The sequence below is a fragment of the Mytilus californianus genome, unplaced genomic scaffold, assembly GCF_021869535.1.
Source record: "Mytilus californianus isolate M0D057914Y unplaced genomic scaffold, xbMytCali1.0.p SCAF_11, whole genome shotgun sequence".
Lineage (NCBI taxonomy): Eukaryota > Metazoa > Mollusca > Bivalvia > Mytilida > Mytilidae > Mytilus > Mytilus californianus.
Window position 1 is genome coordinate 65,510,267 of NW_026262593.1, and position 18,904 is coordinate 65,529,170.

General features: G+C 32.6%; 1 protein-coding gene across 1 annotated transcript in view; it reads left to right on the forward strand.

The window, feature by feature from the left end:
• Window positions 1-3,415: 3,415 nt before the first annotated feature.
• The window catches only part of LOC127720544 (uncharacterized), a 170,438-nt gene continuing 154,949 nt past the window's right edge, over window positions 3,416-18,904 (forward strand). The window contains exons 1-13 of the mRNA XM_052227137.1: window positions 3,416-3,570; window positions 4,317-4,478; window positions 5,517-5,772; window positions 8,354-8,517; window positions 8,873-9,058; window positions 9,992-10,244; window positions 10,982-11,139; window positions 11,644-11,817; window positions 12,319-12,574; window positions 13,463-13,638; window positions 17,298-17,471; window positions 17,994-18,249; window positions 18,626-18,789. Of these exons, the coding sequence (XP_052083097.1) occupies window positions 4,343-4,478; window positions 5,517-5,772; window positions 8,354-8,517; window positions 8,873-9,058; window positions 9,992-10,244; window positions 10,982-11,139; window positions 11,644-11,817; window positions 12,319-12,574; window positions 13,463-13,638; window positions 17,298-17,471; window positions 17,994-18,249; window positions 18,626-18,789 (2,353 nt within the window). The 5' untranslated portion in view covers window positions 3,416-3,570; window positions 4,317-4,342. The remainder of the gene's footprint in view (window positions 3,571-4,316; window positions 4,479-5,516; window positions 5,773-8,353; window positions 8,518-8,872; window positions 9,059-9,991; window positions 10,245-10,981; window positions 11,140-11,643; window positions 11,818-12,318; window positions 12,575-13,462; window positions 13,639-17,297; window positions 17,472-17,993; window positions 18,250-18,625; window positions 18,790-18,904) is intronic.

Below are 18,904 nucleotides of genomic sequence, written 5' to 3' on the forward strand. Positions count from 1 at the left end.
AAGGGTGTTGCCGACGGGAAAAGATAGTTGCATGACGTCGCCGAAAAAGATTACGTAACGTCAAATCTCCATCAACAGAATCAAAATCAAAATAGAAATATTGTCACACAAAGACAACGAACGCTTTATAAACGTGTCTCTTTGATTATAATTTGTTCCTCTTAACTAATGCGCTATAGCGCCTATGGAATATTTATCCTGTCTGAAAAATGTATTATTTACCGATTATTATTTTTTTTACGGATTATATGAGACCCTAAACATGTATAGCTTATTTCTTCAATCAGTGTGGGGTTTACGTCAATGAAAAAAAAAATTCCCTTGAATTTGACAGTTGTTGGAAATTAATCCTCCATTTCATTGCAGTAAAAAAAAATTCTGGGTCATAAACATATATCTTGGGTGCTTCTAAGCGCCATTATATTTTTATTTGGTGTTTCAATAGAATATTTTGAAAACTTGAGGTTACATGGTTACTAACGCTGGTACACGGGTAAAAAAGAGGTGAACATTTGATTGGTTAACTTCCAGTGATGGTTATTTTCTTATATGCAATGAAATGTTATGTGAAATTTTTTCTATGGTACTGGACAGGATAAAACTTTACTCATGCCAAGTATTACTTTATTTGAAACAAAGATAAATTCTACACAATTTTTTTGAAAAGTGCAAATTTAACGAAGACTAATAGGGGAAAATCAATGGTGATATTACACCTAAAGGGTAATTTTTGAGCAGTGGATTTGTAATTTTTCCTTCGCGTATTTTCATGCTTTAAACTCATTATTCACAATGTTCATTTCAAATTGACTAAAAAGCAACGTGAAAACTTTTTTTTTATAATTTTTGTTCATTTTGAAAGACCATTTTACGTCCGTGCACAAGGTCCCACCCGGCCCATTTCGATTCGCATTCAATTTTCTTTTCCTTTTCTCTTGCTTACCCTTCTGATGTAATTCCGCAAATTTCATGTCACGCAGCAATTTAAAACTCTTGTCCAATATTTTTATTAAAAATTATTTGCTTGTTAATCCTTTATTTTTCACACTCGGTACTAGCACTTTCCACTTCTATTTATAGACCATATTGCGGACGTGAAAGAAAGCACTGTAAACAACGGTTTTTTGTTTGTATAAACTTCCAAATGTTTATACTTATGCGAGAAAGTGATTATATAACACGAATATCAAATCAAGAATAATATCATTATTAAGCATAGAACAGTGTATTTCCTCTTTTTTGTCGAGAATTGAATATCTCTTAGTGTTGACAGTTGTTTTGAGAAACGAATATATTTCTTTGTATGCAACTGTAAGTGTAAGTCTTCGACTATAGGCTATTTGCTATGGAATTTCAATAAATAAAATAAAAATATTATAGTTTGAGCTTAATTTGTTATTGTGTGTATATACAAGTGTTTGTAATATTCTTACCCATACTACATTTTGTATTCACGTCCCATATCAACATTCCCTTTTTTGAAGTCTCTGATCAGTGCCGTTTACCAGTGTTTATTAAGTTTGTGTAGGGACAGCTGCCACAAGGTATATACAAAATACTTCCGAGACCGTATTTTTGTTCTTTTAAACAGTTGTTTAGATACAATGGTGCATAGCAGTTCTTGCAAGCTTTAAGTTGGCCAGCTAGTAACCCAACTCAACCACTCTTCGACCATCACGCCATGCCAAATTACTTTCATTTTCTTGGGAGGGAAGCAATGTTTCACTCGGACAAAACATTTCATTTCCAATTATACATTTTTTGTTATATTTTGATGAGAAGCATTTAATACTTTTCAACCGAATTGACCATTTTTCCGACGAAGCGGAATACCTTCCGACATCTTGAAAATATTTTTCTGGTGTAAGGGAGATAACTCTCATAACAACGAACGCAAATTTTCCCGTTTTCCGCTAGAGGCGTTCATTTACGTACCTCTCACCTTAACCACGCACCAGAACATCTTACCAAAGAGTAGGTAACCTGTCAAAAAATTATATACTGTGGTTTCGTTTTTTTTCGTGGGTATCAATTTTCGTGGATTGAGAGTATGTTGCATTTTCGTGGATATTGAATTTCGTGGTTTTGCCTAAGTCTGCATACAAACCAATAGAAAATTTGTAAATTGTTGAACATTTAAAACGAATAATAATGAATCCACAGTACTCCAAAGTCAAACATCGGTAATGTAAAAAAAGTCTATTTGAAATCAAAATGGTGTTATTATTATTCGTAGGATACCAATTTTCGTTGATTTTGTGGATATATATGAACCACAAATTTAATTGTTCGTCAATGAAGAAGGAATTCTCTATTGGCTTATATGAAGCCTTTTGCAAAACCATGAAATCAAATATCCATGAAAATAAGATTTTTCTCCAATCCATGAAAATTGGTACCCACGAAAGTTTTCTCAATTGAATTGTTTTACATTTGTGATTTTGGGACTTTTTATGGCTGACTATGCTGTATGGGCTTTGCTCATTGTTGAAGGCTGTATGTTGACCTATAGCTGTTAATTTCTGTGTCATTTAGTCTCTTGTAGAGAGTTGTCTCATTGGCGATCATACCACATCTTTTTTATATTAAACAAATTTCCTCAAATGGTTGGTTTTATTCCAATATTGGGTTTTAAAAATGAGAATAAATGTTGAACACACAACACAGCAAATGACCTCAAGTGCCCCCTGCCGTCAGTTCCATAGACTGCTTAATAAGAGAGCTTAATGATTTCACTTGCTGGCTATTAGTTGGATTTAGAATATATTTTATTTTATTGTCAGAGAAATCTTTGTATTGGATTATTAAATTATTAAAAAAGACATTTCTTAAATCATTTATTTTACAAAATAAAAATAAATAGGATTTATCATCCAGGACTTTGCACCTGTTGCATAGTCTTTGAGGGTGTGGCAAATATTTTTTGATATCCTCCAGTTTCAATGGTGAGGGAATGATCACTAATTCTAAATCTACATATAAGTTTTCTTGTATCAAGATTAGGGTATGTCAAAAAAAATGTTTGTTTATATTGAGTTTTTATATGTTTAAACAATATGAGTTACTATTTTGATCAAGAGATCATATTTTATTGTCATATAATAAACTTGCACATAAAAAGAACACGACCGTGCAAGACCCTCATGGGTAGTCAAGGTCATTAAAAACCCCCTTGTCATATAAAAATAAGAAGATGTGGTACAATTGCCAAAGAGACAACTCTTCACCAGGGACCAAATGACATAGAAGTTAACAACTATAGGTCATCGTACATAATCACTAATTACTCAGATATTACGCTGATGGTTTGAAATACTGGTGTAACATGAGGATTTTTATTTCATTTCAATGTAGTTTTTTTGAGGTACTTTTAAACAGATTCTTGAACTGATGTTTTTTTTTATTCCAGCTTTATAATCCATGATTTGTATGCAGAAAATGAATACTTAATCTCTTTGAACATCAGTGTATGCTTTGAACAGAACAGCTGCCAACTGGTTTATGATATCTTTAACAATGTTAGGCTGCCGCGACCTACTTGTGATTGGAATAAACAATTTCAGATTTCTGGTAAGTCAAGATATATGTTTAAATTCATGGCCTTCTTTCCATTCTCACACAGTAAATTGTGAGATTACTACTTGTTGTTTTGCAATTGTTGATCAACTATATTAAATTTGGAGATTAATTAATGCGATTTCAGGAACTGTTAAATTACATACAAATGATACAATCATTACTGTAAATTCAGAAATTATTGCGATGTTTTTATTATTGCGAAAAATGCAACAGGGTTATAATCGCAATAATTTAAACTCACATTTTGAAATTTTTTATATGAATTAAATAGGATTTTTCTCAATATCGCAAAAATTAAAATCGCATTTTAGTCTAAAATGACAAAATCGCAATAATAAATGCACGCAATAATTTCTGAATTTACAGTATTCATAATGTGAGTTCATATTAGTACAACACTAGTCCTATTGCATTTTTGCATGATGAAAAATTTGAATATAAATCACATTCCAGATAAAAATTTAATTAGTGATTTAATGTTGGGACATATTTGAGGTATTAAAGGATATTTTGTAGGAAAGACAACTTGTTTAACTCTGTATGTGTTATTACCTCCACATATCTTATATTTAAAGGTACCTTTTTGTTTCTTTATCTATGACTTCTGATAATTTGTCCTTTTGAAAATAGATGAATATCCAAGAAATTGATTAAAAATTTTGTTGCAAGAAATGTGGGAACCCTCGTTTACTTTTAATTATAAAGATTGTTCTTTGGTATGTAAACTTTTCTTTCAGACTTCTCTATATCTGAATACAAGAAGATGCTGAATGTTACAGTTATGGCTGACCACCACGTGACAGAGTTACTGGAGAAATTGGGTATTGCTGAATTCATGAATCCAGTACCTTGTGACAGAAACTCAGCTAGGTTCAACTCCTCAATGGAATGGGTGAATGGTAAGTGTTGATTGGGTAATATGAAGGTCATGTGAATGATTAATTGTTGCTTTTCTGCTAAGCATTACTTTTTTAGCTCCTCCTCTGAAACTACATAGACAAATTCAACCAAACTTGGCCACAATCATTATTGGGGTATCTAGTTAAAAAAAATGTGTCCGATGACCCCGCCTGCCAACCAACATGGCCAACATGGCTAAAAATAGAACATAGGGGTAAAATGCAGTTTTTGGCTTATATCTCTGAAACTAAAGCATTTAGAGCAAGTCTGATGTCGGGTAAAAATGTTCATCAGGTTTAGATCTATCTGCCTTAAAATTTTCAGACAAATCAGACAACCCGTTGTTGGGTTGCTGCCCCTGAATTGGAACATTACATTATGTTAAAAAATAACCAATGGGAATGTAAAAGGAGATTCAGGGTATATGTCAGTGAGACAGCAACCCAATAACAAAAAAAGAGCAAAAGACATTTTATCACTGGTCTTATCTCGATGTAAGCTCCATTGGTTATGGTGAAATGATTAACTGTAGATGTCTTGGGCTTTAAGTTTAAATTTACTGACCCCATATATATCATATTAAGTCACTAGCTCACTGTGTAATGACTATCTTAACATGTGGCATTTAGACTAATGTTCTATCAAAGTGATCAAGTCTTCAATATAAAGAACCTACTTCAAATGGTCTATACAAAAACAAATGCCAACAGTAACAACTTGTTAACTTTTAATGTGTTTTCTGCATTTATTTCAGTCGTTCATCATCAATTCCTTGATCTGTTGTGTGGGTGAAACGTTTCAGATTTTCCTCAACGCAGTGTTGTGTTTATAAAGGAATGTAAAACCACTACTAACCGTGTACTAAAGTAAACCATGCTTACTAACCCAATATGAAAAATACATGGTCGCTTTTAACCAATGATATTCCTAGAAATATATAGGAGGTAAGATAAGAATGAATCTACAGTAGATGTTTGTTATATGCATTCATATCACATTCCCTTATTTTTCTTTTAAATGTATTGATATTTTTATAGATTGTACAGAAACAATTTCTGCCTTGAGAAAGCTAGACAACACCACCACGTGTCACCTCCTGTCTTCCTGTACTGGTATAGAATGCTGTTCTACCTCTGAAAGTCTTGGACTGACATTAAACTCCTATGTGTACTTGGACCCATGTAACTATAGATTATCTATTGGGATAGAACAGATACAACTGAACTATTCACTGGTGGATTATAACTGGGGAGAGTGGATACATTACTCTCTATATGATGTCTATAATCTCAAGTAGGAACCATATTTGAATAACTATCTCTATATGATGTCTATATTTCAAATAGGAACAATATTTGAATAAGACTCTCTGTATGATGTCTATAATCTGAAATATGAATCATAGATAAAAAGTATAGTATGATAGGCAATAAGTTAAAGAGAAAGTCTGGTAAGGGATAGTTTTGGCCTAAAATTCCAAGTACACCTGATGAATGATTTTTTATATTTTTTTAAACACTTAAGTGTCTACTTCAACCGATTCTGTTAGTTTAATGTAAATGATTTGAACTCATTTGGTCATACATAGTAAATAAAGCACATGAGTTACTCATGAAAAAATACTTTTTTCTACGTTAATTTAGAGATTTAATTTTTAAATCAGAATTGATGACTGTCTTTGATGAAAAGTAAATAAATAATGAATACACTTGTCAGGTAACTTTAATGTTTTAAAGATATTATTCTGAGCTTGTGATCACTGTCAGGTGTGAATTAAAACCACAGGTAAAAAGTGATTAGCGATCATTAGCCAATGTTTCCCGGAGGCATTGATATAGATATTAGGAGGGCCCTCAGGATTATCAAACTACTGTAGTGGCAGTTTTATTACAGGAAAGGGATTATAAACAAAAACAAGTGATCACAAGTGCAAAATGGCGATTACGAAATCCGATTTCAAACATTGAGTCAATGAAATGACCGAAATTACTTCTGTAAAAAAATAAAATTTGCCCTAAATCCCAATTACTCGTTTAGGACAAATAGTTTCATCTTAGGACATGACTGGCAAATATGACCGTTTCCGGACCCTTGTTTTTACCGCAAAGTATCTGTTTATTTGGTCAACATGTTTCACCTATAGATAAGCGTCATCAGGACAATGTTAAATATAAAATTTACAGTGAGGTGCATTTCTTGCGGTTGAGCGGTTAACCGGAAGTGTAAGTATAATTACGGTAGTTATGGTGACGTTATACAAATAGAAAATGAAAGTGAAAGTGAAAAGACATAGAGAATACTTACACTTCCGGTTAACCGCTCAACCGCAAGAAATGCACCTCTCTGTAAATTTTATATGTAACATTGTCCTGATGACGCCTATCTATAGGTGAAATATGTCGACCAAATAAACAGATACTTTGCGGTAAAAACTTGAGTGTTGTTGTCTTTATTGTCGACATGTTTTTTATAGGTTAAAAAAAACCGTACTAATTACGATACTGACACTAAATATTAAACTGAACAGTCTGATTATTATAATGTTATTACAGTTTATATGTAAAGGATCTAGTTGGAAAATCTGACAAGTAAGAAAATATGGTATTTCTTAATCTGCATGACCAAAACTTATTTACTCCACACTTAAAAATACTATTGAAAATTCATTATCTGTTAATACATAATTTTACTCTTAGCTGCTCATATCCATATAAGGTTACACTTGCCAACAAATGACCGATGAAACTTGCTTCAATGAAAAAATAAGAAGATGTGGTATGATTTCACATGAGACAAGTATCCACCACAGACCAAAAGACATACATATAAAAAACAATGACTTGTAGAACTTTAAGATGTTTTCTCATATACTAAATATGTTGTCAGTTATTAACTTTATATAGAAACTCTTCAATATAAAAACAAGAAGATATGGTATGATTGCCAATGAGAGAACTCTCCACAAGAGACCAAATAACACAGAAATTAACAACTATAGGTCACTGTGCTGCCTTCAACAATGAGTAAAACCCATACCAATGTATTTTTGAGAGATAACAGCACAATCATGTATTTTGATTGATCAGATAATCAACTTTCTGTGGTATTTTGAAATGTGGTGTGATAAATTATTTTTCTTGTTGTTTCGTCTATTATAATGATACTTATCTGTAACTGCATGAGAATGTGTTATATTTGTTTCTTTTGATAATGTCAGTGAAAGTACACTTTTTATGCATGCAGAAAATGTATTGACCATAATTGCATGGCAGCTTTTACTTTTTCTCTTACATGTTGTCTTTATTGAAAACACTTTCAGGCTCTTGCATGCATAAACTTATCTGTATAAAACATAGAGGAATAAATGTATTTGTTTATACATTTGGGGCATGTCATGAACAGAATCTAAGAAAAAAAATATTCATAAATTTTATTGAATTCTAGAGCAAGGGCCAGTTAGATATTGAATAGGTGGGATTTGATTGTTGATTGTTAGAAGTAAACAAGGGAAGAAACTTTTGACTGCTTACCTTATTAACGTGAAATAGAAAAAAATTGAAGAGAACAAGAGTAATTTGTGTCTAAGCAAAAGTATTGAAATTTTTTTACTAACTGTAAATGAAATCTTGTGCAATTTTCTTTGCTGTGTTAAGTTCCCTGAAAAGATTATACCTAGGACAGCTTCTCAGTAAATTATTATTTACCTAAAAACAATCAAATTGCTCAATTAAATTTTTAGAGAAAGTAATTTTTTCAACCAATACTGATGTCTGGTTGGTTATGACAAGTTTTATACTTTTAAATGTTGCATATAATGTGAAAACAATTGTAGATGTTCTTTGGTTTCAAAAAAAGATTTTATTATATTTTCCAGTTTTGTAGCTGAAGATCTGATTGGAGATGAACAGTATGTTATCAGTTTAAACATATCTATATGTCTGGAATCATCAGGGCCATGTGAGGTGGCACTGGTCATCTTTGAAAATGACCGACTGTCTAAACCTACATGTGACTGGAATACAGACTTTATAATACCAGGTAATTGAAATTGAAATGGAAATGCACATTTATGGTTAAAAATACGTAATGACACTAAAACCCAAATAAGTAACATAATGTTTTACTACATATATTATATCTTGCTGAAAACTGTATTGTATATTCTCTGTCGTTTGATTTCATACACTAATGCTATTTTATTGTGAATATTTGTCAAATGTATATATTCTAAGAGCTGCATAGCTTACAAATAAAGTTAGTGTTATATTAAAGATTTTTCTCTGTCACTGAAACCATGCTTAGATAACTATCTGCAAAGTTTGCTTCTACTTATTTGAAATCTTAAAAATATAAAGACTGAATATCCATGTACAATATTTGTATTGTTTTACAGGATTTTCTCTGAACACCTACCTACTTGGTAAAGGTTTGGATCCTGATACAACCACACAGTTATCAATCCACCTGGCTTCCCAACTCCTCCATGACATAGGTGTGGCTCCTGCACTACTGGATACACAATGTGATAGAGAGAGTCTGCCGTACCATCCCTCTTCTGATGAGATTGGTTGGAATAAAGGTAACAATAGAAAATGTGTATTCATCCTTTGTAAATCTTTTTCCATGGGATAATTATCAATTATGAACTTTTGACTAGGTCAATCCGTTATATATGGACCTGTTCAGATTATATTGACCGAGGACAAGCAGGTCCATATATAACGTATTGACTGAGGGAAAGTCCGTTATTTATTACATATGTCCAGTACATAGTGTAATATGGAAATGATCCTCTATGTTCTTTCTGTGTATTTTACATTGTATTTTGCAAGATTTTTAATATTGACGGTCAATATATATATAAATAGAAACATAAGCATTTTATGGGTTTTTAATATTGACCGTCAATATATTAATAAATAGAAACATAGCGCCCATATACTTATATCCTTTGCAACACATGATCGTAATAACCAATGAAAAAAGTAGAATACTTCATCATATTTAATATCTCCATAAATTACACCCACATTATTAGCAGTGGTTTGCTAAGGTACTGTTGATTCATTTATTTTTGTGGATTGAGGGAATCTTATATTTTCACGGTTATTTTATTTTATGGATTTGCCTAAGTCTGTATACAAGCCATCAGATAATGTGTTCTCCGTTTAACTTTTAAATGTGTGGTCTACCTATACCAACTTAATCCATGAAAATTTGTATTTCCACGAATTATAATGAACCCACATTACAATCTATAGTGAACTTTTCATTTAAACCAGTTCCTGGTAGCTTTATAATCTCTTTAGATGAAGATATGTTTTGCTCTTGTCAGGGTTTGCAATATGATATTTCTATATCTCTTGTTCTCACACTCTATACTTAAAAACAGAGAATTTTTTACTCATACATGGCTAAAAAAGTAGAAATCTTCAAATATGGCTATAAATCTTTACTGAAAGATATTAAAAACAGCATTTCAGGACAAATTCTCTTAACTGTGTTTTTTTAGGTTGTACACAACAGGTGACATTACCAAACCTGCCTAATGAAACAAACTGTCACTTTTATGACAGCTGTACTGGTTTATCGTGTTGTACAGACATTGACCTGATCCAACATTCTATCACATGGGTACTCAGGATTGAGACATGTCAATACCAGATGTTTGTTGGAATCGAGAAGATTGAGATCGGCATTAGTTTGCAGGACTACAACTTTGGTCAGAAGGACTATTTTAAATTACATGGAGCGTTTGGTATAGAGTAAGTTTTCACTTTTTTTAAACAGAAATATTTGAACAAATATATTGACGACAAACTCAATATGAATAAATGGAGATGTGAGGTAAACTTATATGAAGACATACAAAATTCATAGCAAACACTATGAGGCACTTTGAACAATCATAAGCTGAAAAAAGACAAAAGCCCCAAAATTTTTTTTTTTAAATTGTCTACAAATATGTTACACTAAAAAAAGGATTGGGCATCACAAACTCCCTTAAAAATTGATCTGTTAATGTAAGGTCCTCTAGAAAAAGAGGGGCGAAAGATACCAGAGGGACGTTCAAACTCATAAGTCGAAAATAAATTGACAACGCCATGACTAAAAAAGAAAAAGAACAACATGCAAACAATAGTACACAAACCACAACATAGAAAACAAAAGACTGAACAACATGAACCCCAACAAAAACCAGGGGTGATCTCAGGTGCTCGGAAGGGTAAGCAGATCCTGCTCCACATGTGGCATCCGTCGTGTTACTCATGTTAGTACCAACACAGTAATAAGTCTTATTTGGTAGGTCATATTCGGGAATAGGGGACGGGATTGTTGTTGCAACATTAGAAACATATCCGCCATCATCTGAAACGGATATTCCATAACGGCCAACCATCTCGTGATGGCGTCTGTAAAGTCTCAAAAAAGGCCATCAGATACCAAATCAATCTGAGACTAAGAATTTATAGACTGGTGTAACTTATTATTTCTATTGTAGATACATGGTAGAAGATCTGGCCCAGACATACAGAGTGAACATCAACCTGACAGTTTGTATGGAGTCCAGTCAGCCTTGTGGTATTATTGTTCCTGTCCTCACTGATACAGTTCTACCCAAGCCTGTGTGTAATTGGAAAACAGGGTTTATAGATCCAGGTAAAGAACATGTATAAGATACTTGGGATTATTTATTTTTATTGTCACCAATAATTGTGGATTGAGGAAAAAATTGTATTTTTTTATATTAGATTTTGTAGTTTTGCCAAAGATTACATGTAAGCCTACAAAATTTGTACTTCATTGAGCATTTAAATCCATGGTTCACCAGTACCCAAGAAATCCACGAAAATTGGTAATCCACGAGTAATAATGAATTCACAGTATGAATAACTGAAAAGATCCTCACAGTTCCACAGTTTAGCATCTTTATCAATACCGTGCAAGCTTAACCGTTTTGAAACTGAAAATTTTGTTCCAGGAAAGGATACTAGTCCAAAAACTGTTATTTACTGTCATTTACATTTAACAAATTTTTGCAATTCTGAAGCTTAAATATTTGAATAATGTACCAAATAATAAACTAACAAAGATAAATGTTACTTCTGTTTTATATTAGAGTTGAATACATTACATTATAGCCTAGAATCTTTTTCTCCACAGACTTTTCCTACAGTGCTTTCCTGACAGAGAATGATATAGGAGTGAATGATACCCTGGATGCCACACAGTTGTCTATCTTGTTACATACACTAGGACTGACAGATTTCCTCCTTAACCCACAGTGTAACAGGAGTGGTGCACCATACGCTGGAGCTGTCAATGGTTGGACAAACAGTACGTAAAATAGACTGTTTTAGGGAAAACTTGTTTGCTGTATTAAATTCTAGATTAAGCTTTCTTTTTACTGTCTTCATTTTGTGGTTTTAGTGTTGTAAAGAAACAGAGCTTTTGTATGTTCCAAAAACTGAATTGAAACTTTTGGCAAAATGCATACACACTTAGTTATTTCTGGTATTAGCAATTTTAGAAACATTAAGTAACTGAAAAATGATTGATTTAAAAATATTAAATGCTGGCAGAAAATTTATATGGTTCAAATATGTGTTAAGTTTGAATTTTTAAGTTATGTCAAATAAAAGTATTAATTTAGATAATGAAAAGTCGGAAATTTTTGCAACATTTTTATTATTGTAAATATTGCGATTAGATAGTTTTCTCTAAAATAAAAACTTGTATTTTTAATTTCGATAGCATTATTGTTAATCTCTAATGTTCAACAAATTTACAGTACTCTTAAATTTACAAATCTTACAGAATATGTTGATTTTATTTCAGATTGTACTTCTGCCATGGATCCTCTTCCATCCATTGTTGGAGAGGCCAACTGCCACATAGCTAGTCATTGCACTGCAGTTTATTGCTGTGTGTATAACCCCAGGATGGCAAGGTCATTTGAAACAAGAGTGAACTTTGAACCATGTCTATTTAAGCTGACTGTTAGCATTGAAGAATTGACCTTTGACATCTTATTGTCAGATTACGTATGGACAGAACCCACTGATGTGTGGTTATTTGGATTTGTAAGAATGGAGTAAGTTTTATGTCATATATGGGTTTTATTACATAAATAAAAGCAACAGTAGTATACCACTGTTCAATAGTAATAATTCAATTAAGTGAAAACAAATCTGGGTAACAAACTAAAACCGAGGGAAACACATCAACTATAAGAGGAAAATAACGAAACATCAGAAACACTGAACTGCAACAAAAACAAAGGCCAACATACATAGAAACGGACTGTTTGATAACAACTGCCATATTCTTGACTTTGTACAGGACATTTTAAGAAAAATTGTGGGTTGAACCTGGTTTTATGGCTAGCCAAACCTTCTGCTTATATGGAAATGTTAAAAATACCGCTAAAGCCTGTCTTCTGGAAACAAAGATGACTTGATCAATATATACTCTGTTATCAGAATTAAAATAGAATTTCTTATTCACTTAAAGTGTTTTGATACTGAAACTTGAAATAACTGTGGATTCATTAATATTCATGGGATACCAGTTTTTGTTGATTTCTTGGGTATAGGTAAACCACGAATGTTAAATGATCATCAAAGGCCACATTTTCTAAAGATTTGTGTATAGAATTTGGCAAAACCACGAAATCAAAAGTCCATGAAAATTACTAGTTAATCTCAATCCACGAAAATTGGTATCCAAGAAAATATTTGAATACACATTAATGTAATTTGTTTATTTATTTGAAAATGCAGCAGGATTATTAGGCATTGGGGCTTAATTGCATTCACTTTGCCGCTCGTCCAACACATATTTCCATAACACTTTTCTCATGTACTGACAAAAGGGAAGTAACTCTTGCTCAAATTGTGTTAATCCAAATCTATCTATATGCTATGGAGGATGGTGGTTATACCAGTGTTAATGTAATGACCATTTTTTGTTTGTATTTCAGATTCACCGCTGTAGACTTGGTAGTAGAAGGTGACTACATGTTAGACTTGGTTTTACGTGTCTGTATGGAGGCTGATGCGGACACAACCGTGCTGTGTTTTATCAATATCAATATCCTGACCAAATATAGATTACCTAAGGAACAATGTGACTGGGATTTTAACTTCTTTGTCAGTGGTAAGTATATGAGTATAACTTCTTTGTCAGTGGTGAGTATAACTTCTTATTCCGTGGTGAGTATAACTTCTTTGTCAGTGGTAAGTATAACTTCTTATTTAGTGGTGAGTATAACTTCTTATTCCGTGGTGAGTATAACTTCTTTGTCAGTGGTAAGTATAACTTCTTATTTAGTGGTGAGTATTACTTCTTTGTCAGTGGTGAGTATTACTTTTTTGTCAGTGGTGAGTATTACTTCTTATTCAGTGGTGAGTATTACTTTTTTGTCAGTGGTGAGTATTACTTCTTTGTCAGTGGTGAGTATTACTTCTTATTCAGTGGTGAGTATTACTTCTTTGTCAGTGGTGAGTATAACTTTTTTGTCAATGGTGAGTATAACTTCTTTTTTAGCTCACCTGGCCCAAAGGGAGCTTTTCTCATCACTTGGCGTCCGTCGTCCGTTAACTTTTACAAAAAGCTTCTCCTCTGAAACTACTTGGCCAAATTTAACCAAACTTGGCCACAATCATTATTGGGGTATCTTGTTTAAAAAAATGTGTCCGGCCAACCAACCAAGATGGCCGCCATGGCTAAAAATAGAACATAGGGGTAAAATGTAGATTTTGGCTTACATCTCTGAAACCAAAGCATTTAGAGCAAATCTGACATGGGGTAAAATTGTTTATCAGGTCAAGATCTATGTGCCCTGAAATTTTCAGATGAATCGGACAACCTGTTGTTGGGTTGCTGCCCCTGAATTGGTAATTTTAAGGAAATTTTGCCGTTTTTGGTTATTATCTTGAATATTATTATAGATATAGATAAACTGTAAGCAGCAATAATGTTCAGCAAAGTAAGATCTACAAATAAGTCAACTTGACCAAAATGGTCAGTTGACCCCTTAAGGAGTTATTGCCCTTTATAGTCAATTTGTAACCATTTTTCTTAAATTGTTGTAATCTTTTACAAATATCTTCTCCTCTGAAACTACTAAGACAAATTTAACCAAACTTGTCCACAATCATCATTAGGGTTTCTAGTTTAAAAAATGTGTCCGATGACCCCGCCTGCTAACCAAGATGGCCGACATGGCTAAAAAATAGTACATAGAGTAAAATGCAGTTTTTGGCTCATATCTCTGAAACCAAAGCATTTAGAGCAAATCTGACGAGGATAAAATTGTTCATTAGGTCAAGGTCTATCTGCACTGAAATTTTCAGACCAATCAGGCAACACGTTGTTGGGTAGCTCAGTGATATTGTTGTCTTTTTTCAAAACTACCTCTACCGTTTTTTATTGGGAAAAATGCATATTTTTTATTGAAATTGGGAAATTTGTATACCTTTAAAAGGTTTGTATAGTCCGCGGTTTTATTCTCCAAAATTGACCCTGACAGCAGGGGTGCGGACTATAGAGTACAATAAGCAAGAAATAAGAGAGAAAATTTCAATTTCGCAATGTGGTTTGTTTAAGTTCCGCCATGTTTGTTATTGACATTGTAGAGGGCGCTCTTATCATTTTTCAAACCAATAATTTTACTCAATCCATATTAATAAGTTATTTTTATTCAATATCAAATTAATACTGACAAATTTAAAATTTAAATGCTTCATTACAAAATTCTTGTTTCTTTTCAATGCATTGCTAAATATAAACTGGTATCTGCTTGAATGAAATCGTACAAAAAAAGTAAAAAAAGATAACCGTAAACCAGCTTACGATGTGTAAACTACAAAACGTAATCGGTTAATATTCGTTCCATTTTGGTGTTTCCTATTGACAAATATGTTTTGTATTAGCTTAAGACCCTTCAAACATTAATGTGATAGATATATTAAACACTGTTTTACATAAGGAGGGAACTGTTTTACTTTCAAAGTCGTATTATAGTGATATCTATTATGTACGGATTTCGACTCTCACCTGGTTTTTTCATTTTTACACGTGCTTTTCAAACTTCCGGTTTAAACATACACAAGTTTCTAAATTGTTTTTTGTGTGATTTAGACTTATTTTAACCAGCGTGAAGTGTTTTAGAATCATTTACAAGCAGTTTCAGCTTCTGTTTGGTGATGGAAAATAGGTTTTTCCAAGAAAATACCGCAAACGACCACACACGATTTAAAATTACGGGAGTTTCATTAGACCTTTTCTAACAGTTACAAAAAGTTTTTTTACCTGAACTTTCGTGGGGAGAAGGGGGTGCGGACTATGTACCAGTGCAAACTATACAAGCTGATTATGATATTTTATTCTAAACACATTTCCGATTTTTTGCCGACCTTTGCAGTCTTTTTTGCACTGTTTTTTCATGTATATTTTGGTTGTCAGACATTTTCAACCTGAAAGGTACTTTTCTAAGAGGGGAAAGAAACAGAAGCAATGATGGTACTTAATGCATTGAAAACCACATGTGTTACAAACACCATGATGATCTGATCAGAAAAAACGGATCTCAAAAGTGCTTTCTAATATCAAAATAATAACATGAATACGATATTTACAATCATTACTACCAATGCCATCACTGTTTGGGATAAATGTAAAACTTTTTGGGAGGAATTTTAAGCCATTTTTTTTAGTAATTGGGAATTTTCTCTAGGGGAAAAAGCCGAATTTCGGCTGTAATTTGAGGCAAACAATATCACTGTAGCTGCCCCTGAATTGGTAATTTTAAGAAAATTTTGCAGCTTTTGGTTATTATCTTGAATATTATTATAGATGGAGATAAATTGTAAACAGCAATAATGTACAGCAAAGTAAGATCTACAAATAAGTCAACATGACCAAAATTGTCAATTGACCCCTTAAGGAGTTATTGCCCTTTATAGTCAATTTTTTACAATTTTCATAAATTTTGTAAATTTTTGTAAATTTTTACAAAATATTTTCCACTGTAACTACTGGGCCAAGTTCATTATAGATAGAGATAATTGTAAGCAGCAAGAATGTTCAGTAAAGTAAGATCTACAAACACATCACTATCACCAAAACACAATTTTGTCATGAATCCATCTGTGTCCTTTGTTTAATATGCACATAGACCAAGGTGAGCGACACAGGCTCTTTAGAGCCTCTAGTTGTCAGTGGTGAGTATAACTTCTTTTTTGTCAGTGGTGAGTATAACTTCTTTTTTGTCACTGGTGAGTTTTACTTCTTTGTCAGTGGTGAGTATAACTTCTTTGTCAGTGGTGAGTATAACTTCTTTTTTTGTCACTGGTGAGTATTACTTCTTTGTCAATGGTGGGTATAACTTCATTTGTCAGTGGTGAGTATTACTTCTTTGTCAGTGGTGAGTATAAGTTCTTTTTCAGTGGTGAGTATAAGTTCTTTGTCAATTGTGAGAATAACTTCTTTATCAGTGGTGAGTATTACTTCTTATTCAGTGGTGAGTATTACTTCTTTGTCAGTGGTGAGTATAACTTCTTTGTCTGTGGTGAGTATAACTTCTTTTTTGTCAGTGGTGAGTATAACTTCTTTTTTGTCTTTGGTGAGTATTGAAATTGGTGGTGTAAAATGATGTTGATTCTAAGTGTGTGTATAACAAAAATTCAAAATATAGTAAAAACTCAGTATACATATTTTATGTTTGCCCTACCTAATCATTGGAAAAAAACTCAACTCCCCTTAAAAACAAAGTGCAGAAAACGTAAATAAATTTTTACATTCTTTTTATTTAGGTTTTTCACTCAACAGCTGGTTAGGCAACAATAACTACACAAGAACAGAACCATTACCTTTGACAGTATCTGCTAAACTGCTGTCTCACTTAAATGTTCAGTCGTATTTAAATCACCCGACCTGTCAGCAGGGAGGAAGTCTATATACTACAGCGGGTACTAGATGGAATAATGGTAAGTAAATATAAATCATGTGACCTCTCAGCAAAGGAAATACTCTATACAGGGCTGGACATTAAAGTTCATGCTAAAACTTCATTGAAATTAATGAAATCTTTGACTTTAGATAAGAAGGGGTTGTGGCGAGCCCTTTAATACCCTTATTACAATAGTAAGGTATGAACCTCCTTATGGATAGGAGAGAGTGTCAGCAGATTTCAGATCTTATTTTTTTTAATTAATCTACAGCCTGATTAATTAATGGAGAAAATAATTTCTGAATTTACATACAGTAAGAATGTTGCAGATTAAACTATTCCAGTTCAACCTTTCAGTTGTCATTGTTGAGTCACTTATTCCTTGCATTGTTGTCTTTGTTAAAGTTTTTGGTAAAAAGATATATCTTTCGATAATTATATTTAAAGATGGGGTTTTTATATTAAATTATTCTTGTATGAGCATTGACTTTTGATTAGGTTATGTTGTCAGTTGCATCAGACATTTTGATATAACATAACATGATTGTTTTTGTTACAGTTTGTGGTAAAGAGATAGATCTTCCAATGTTGTCAGAAGATATTGTCTGTAGAGTGAATGATTCTTGTACAACTATCGACTGCTGTGTTAATGTGCCTCTACTGAATCAGACCTTCAACTTTTACCTTGACATTGACCCATGTTATCAGGAGGTCACCGTGGGGATAGAAAAGATGTTAACAACACAAAAGCTACTGGACGGCTACACATTTGGATCTTTCCATAATTTTACCTTACTTGGTGTTGGTAGGATGGAGTAAGTCTGTTTTTTATTGGTAGTTAAAAATTTAGACGACAAACCAATAACAAAAACAAAATTAGACATTGAGCGACTGCAATGTTTTTATGAAATACCGTTCCTGTCTTTCTGATTTTCATTTGAGGTAGTCGTAAGTTTTCAAGTAACATATATCAATCTTATATTTAAATTTAATACATGATTCCACAAATTATCAGATAGTCAATGAAGAGGTGTTGTCTGCTTTGAACATTTAAGTCTGTGCTCATTTTGTTTTTGATGGAATGACATTTTGGGGAATGAAAATGGAATGTGAGGCCGAGAAATTTTAGAATTAAGAAAGCAAATAAATAAAGTATATTTTTTATACCAAAGAGTATATATTTTGTTTCAGGTACAGCATAGAAGATTTTCCAGGTGAAGGTGTTTATGTGATAAACCTGAAAATTAAGGTCTGTTTTGAGACTGTAGGACCCTGTGAAATAGACGAAGTCATATTGGACGATTTAACATTTCCTAAGAAGACATGTACCTGGGATGAAACTTATAATATTCAAGGTATCATTATATGTTTTTTCTAAAAAAAAGTAGACACACCATTGTTATACCTAAATTTTGACTGAATTTAGTACTTTCCATTCATGCTTGTATTGGAGTTGCAAAACAGATACTT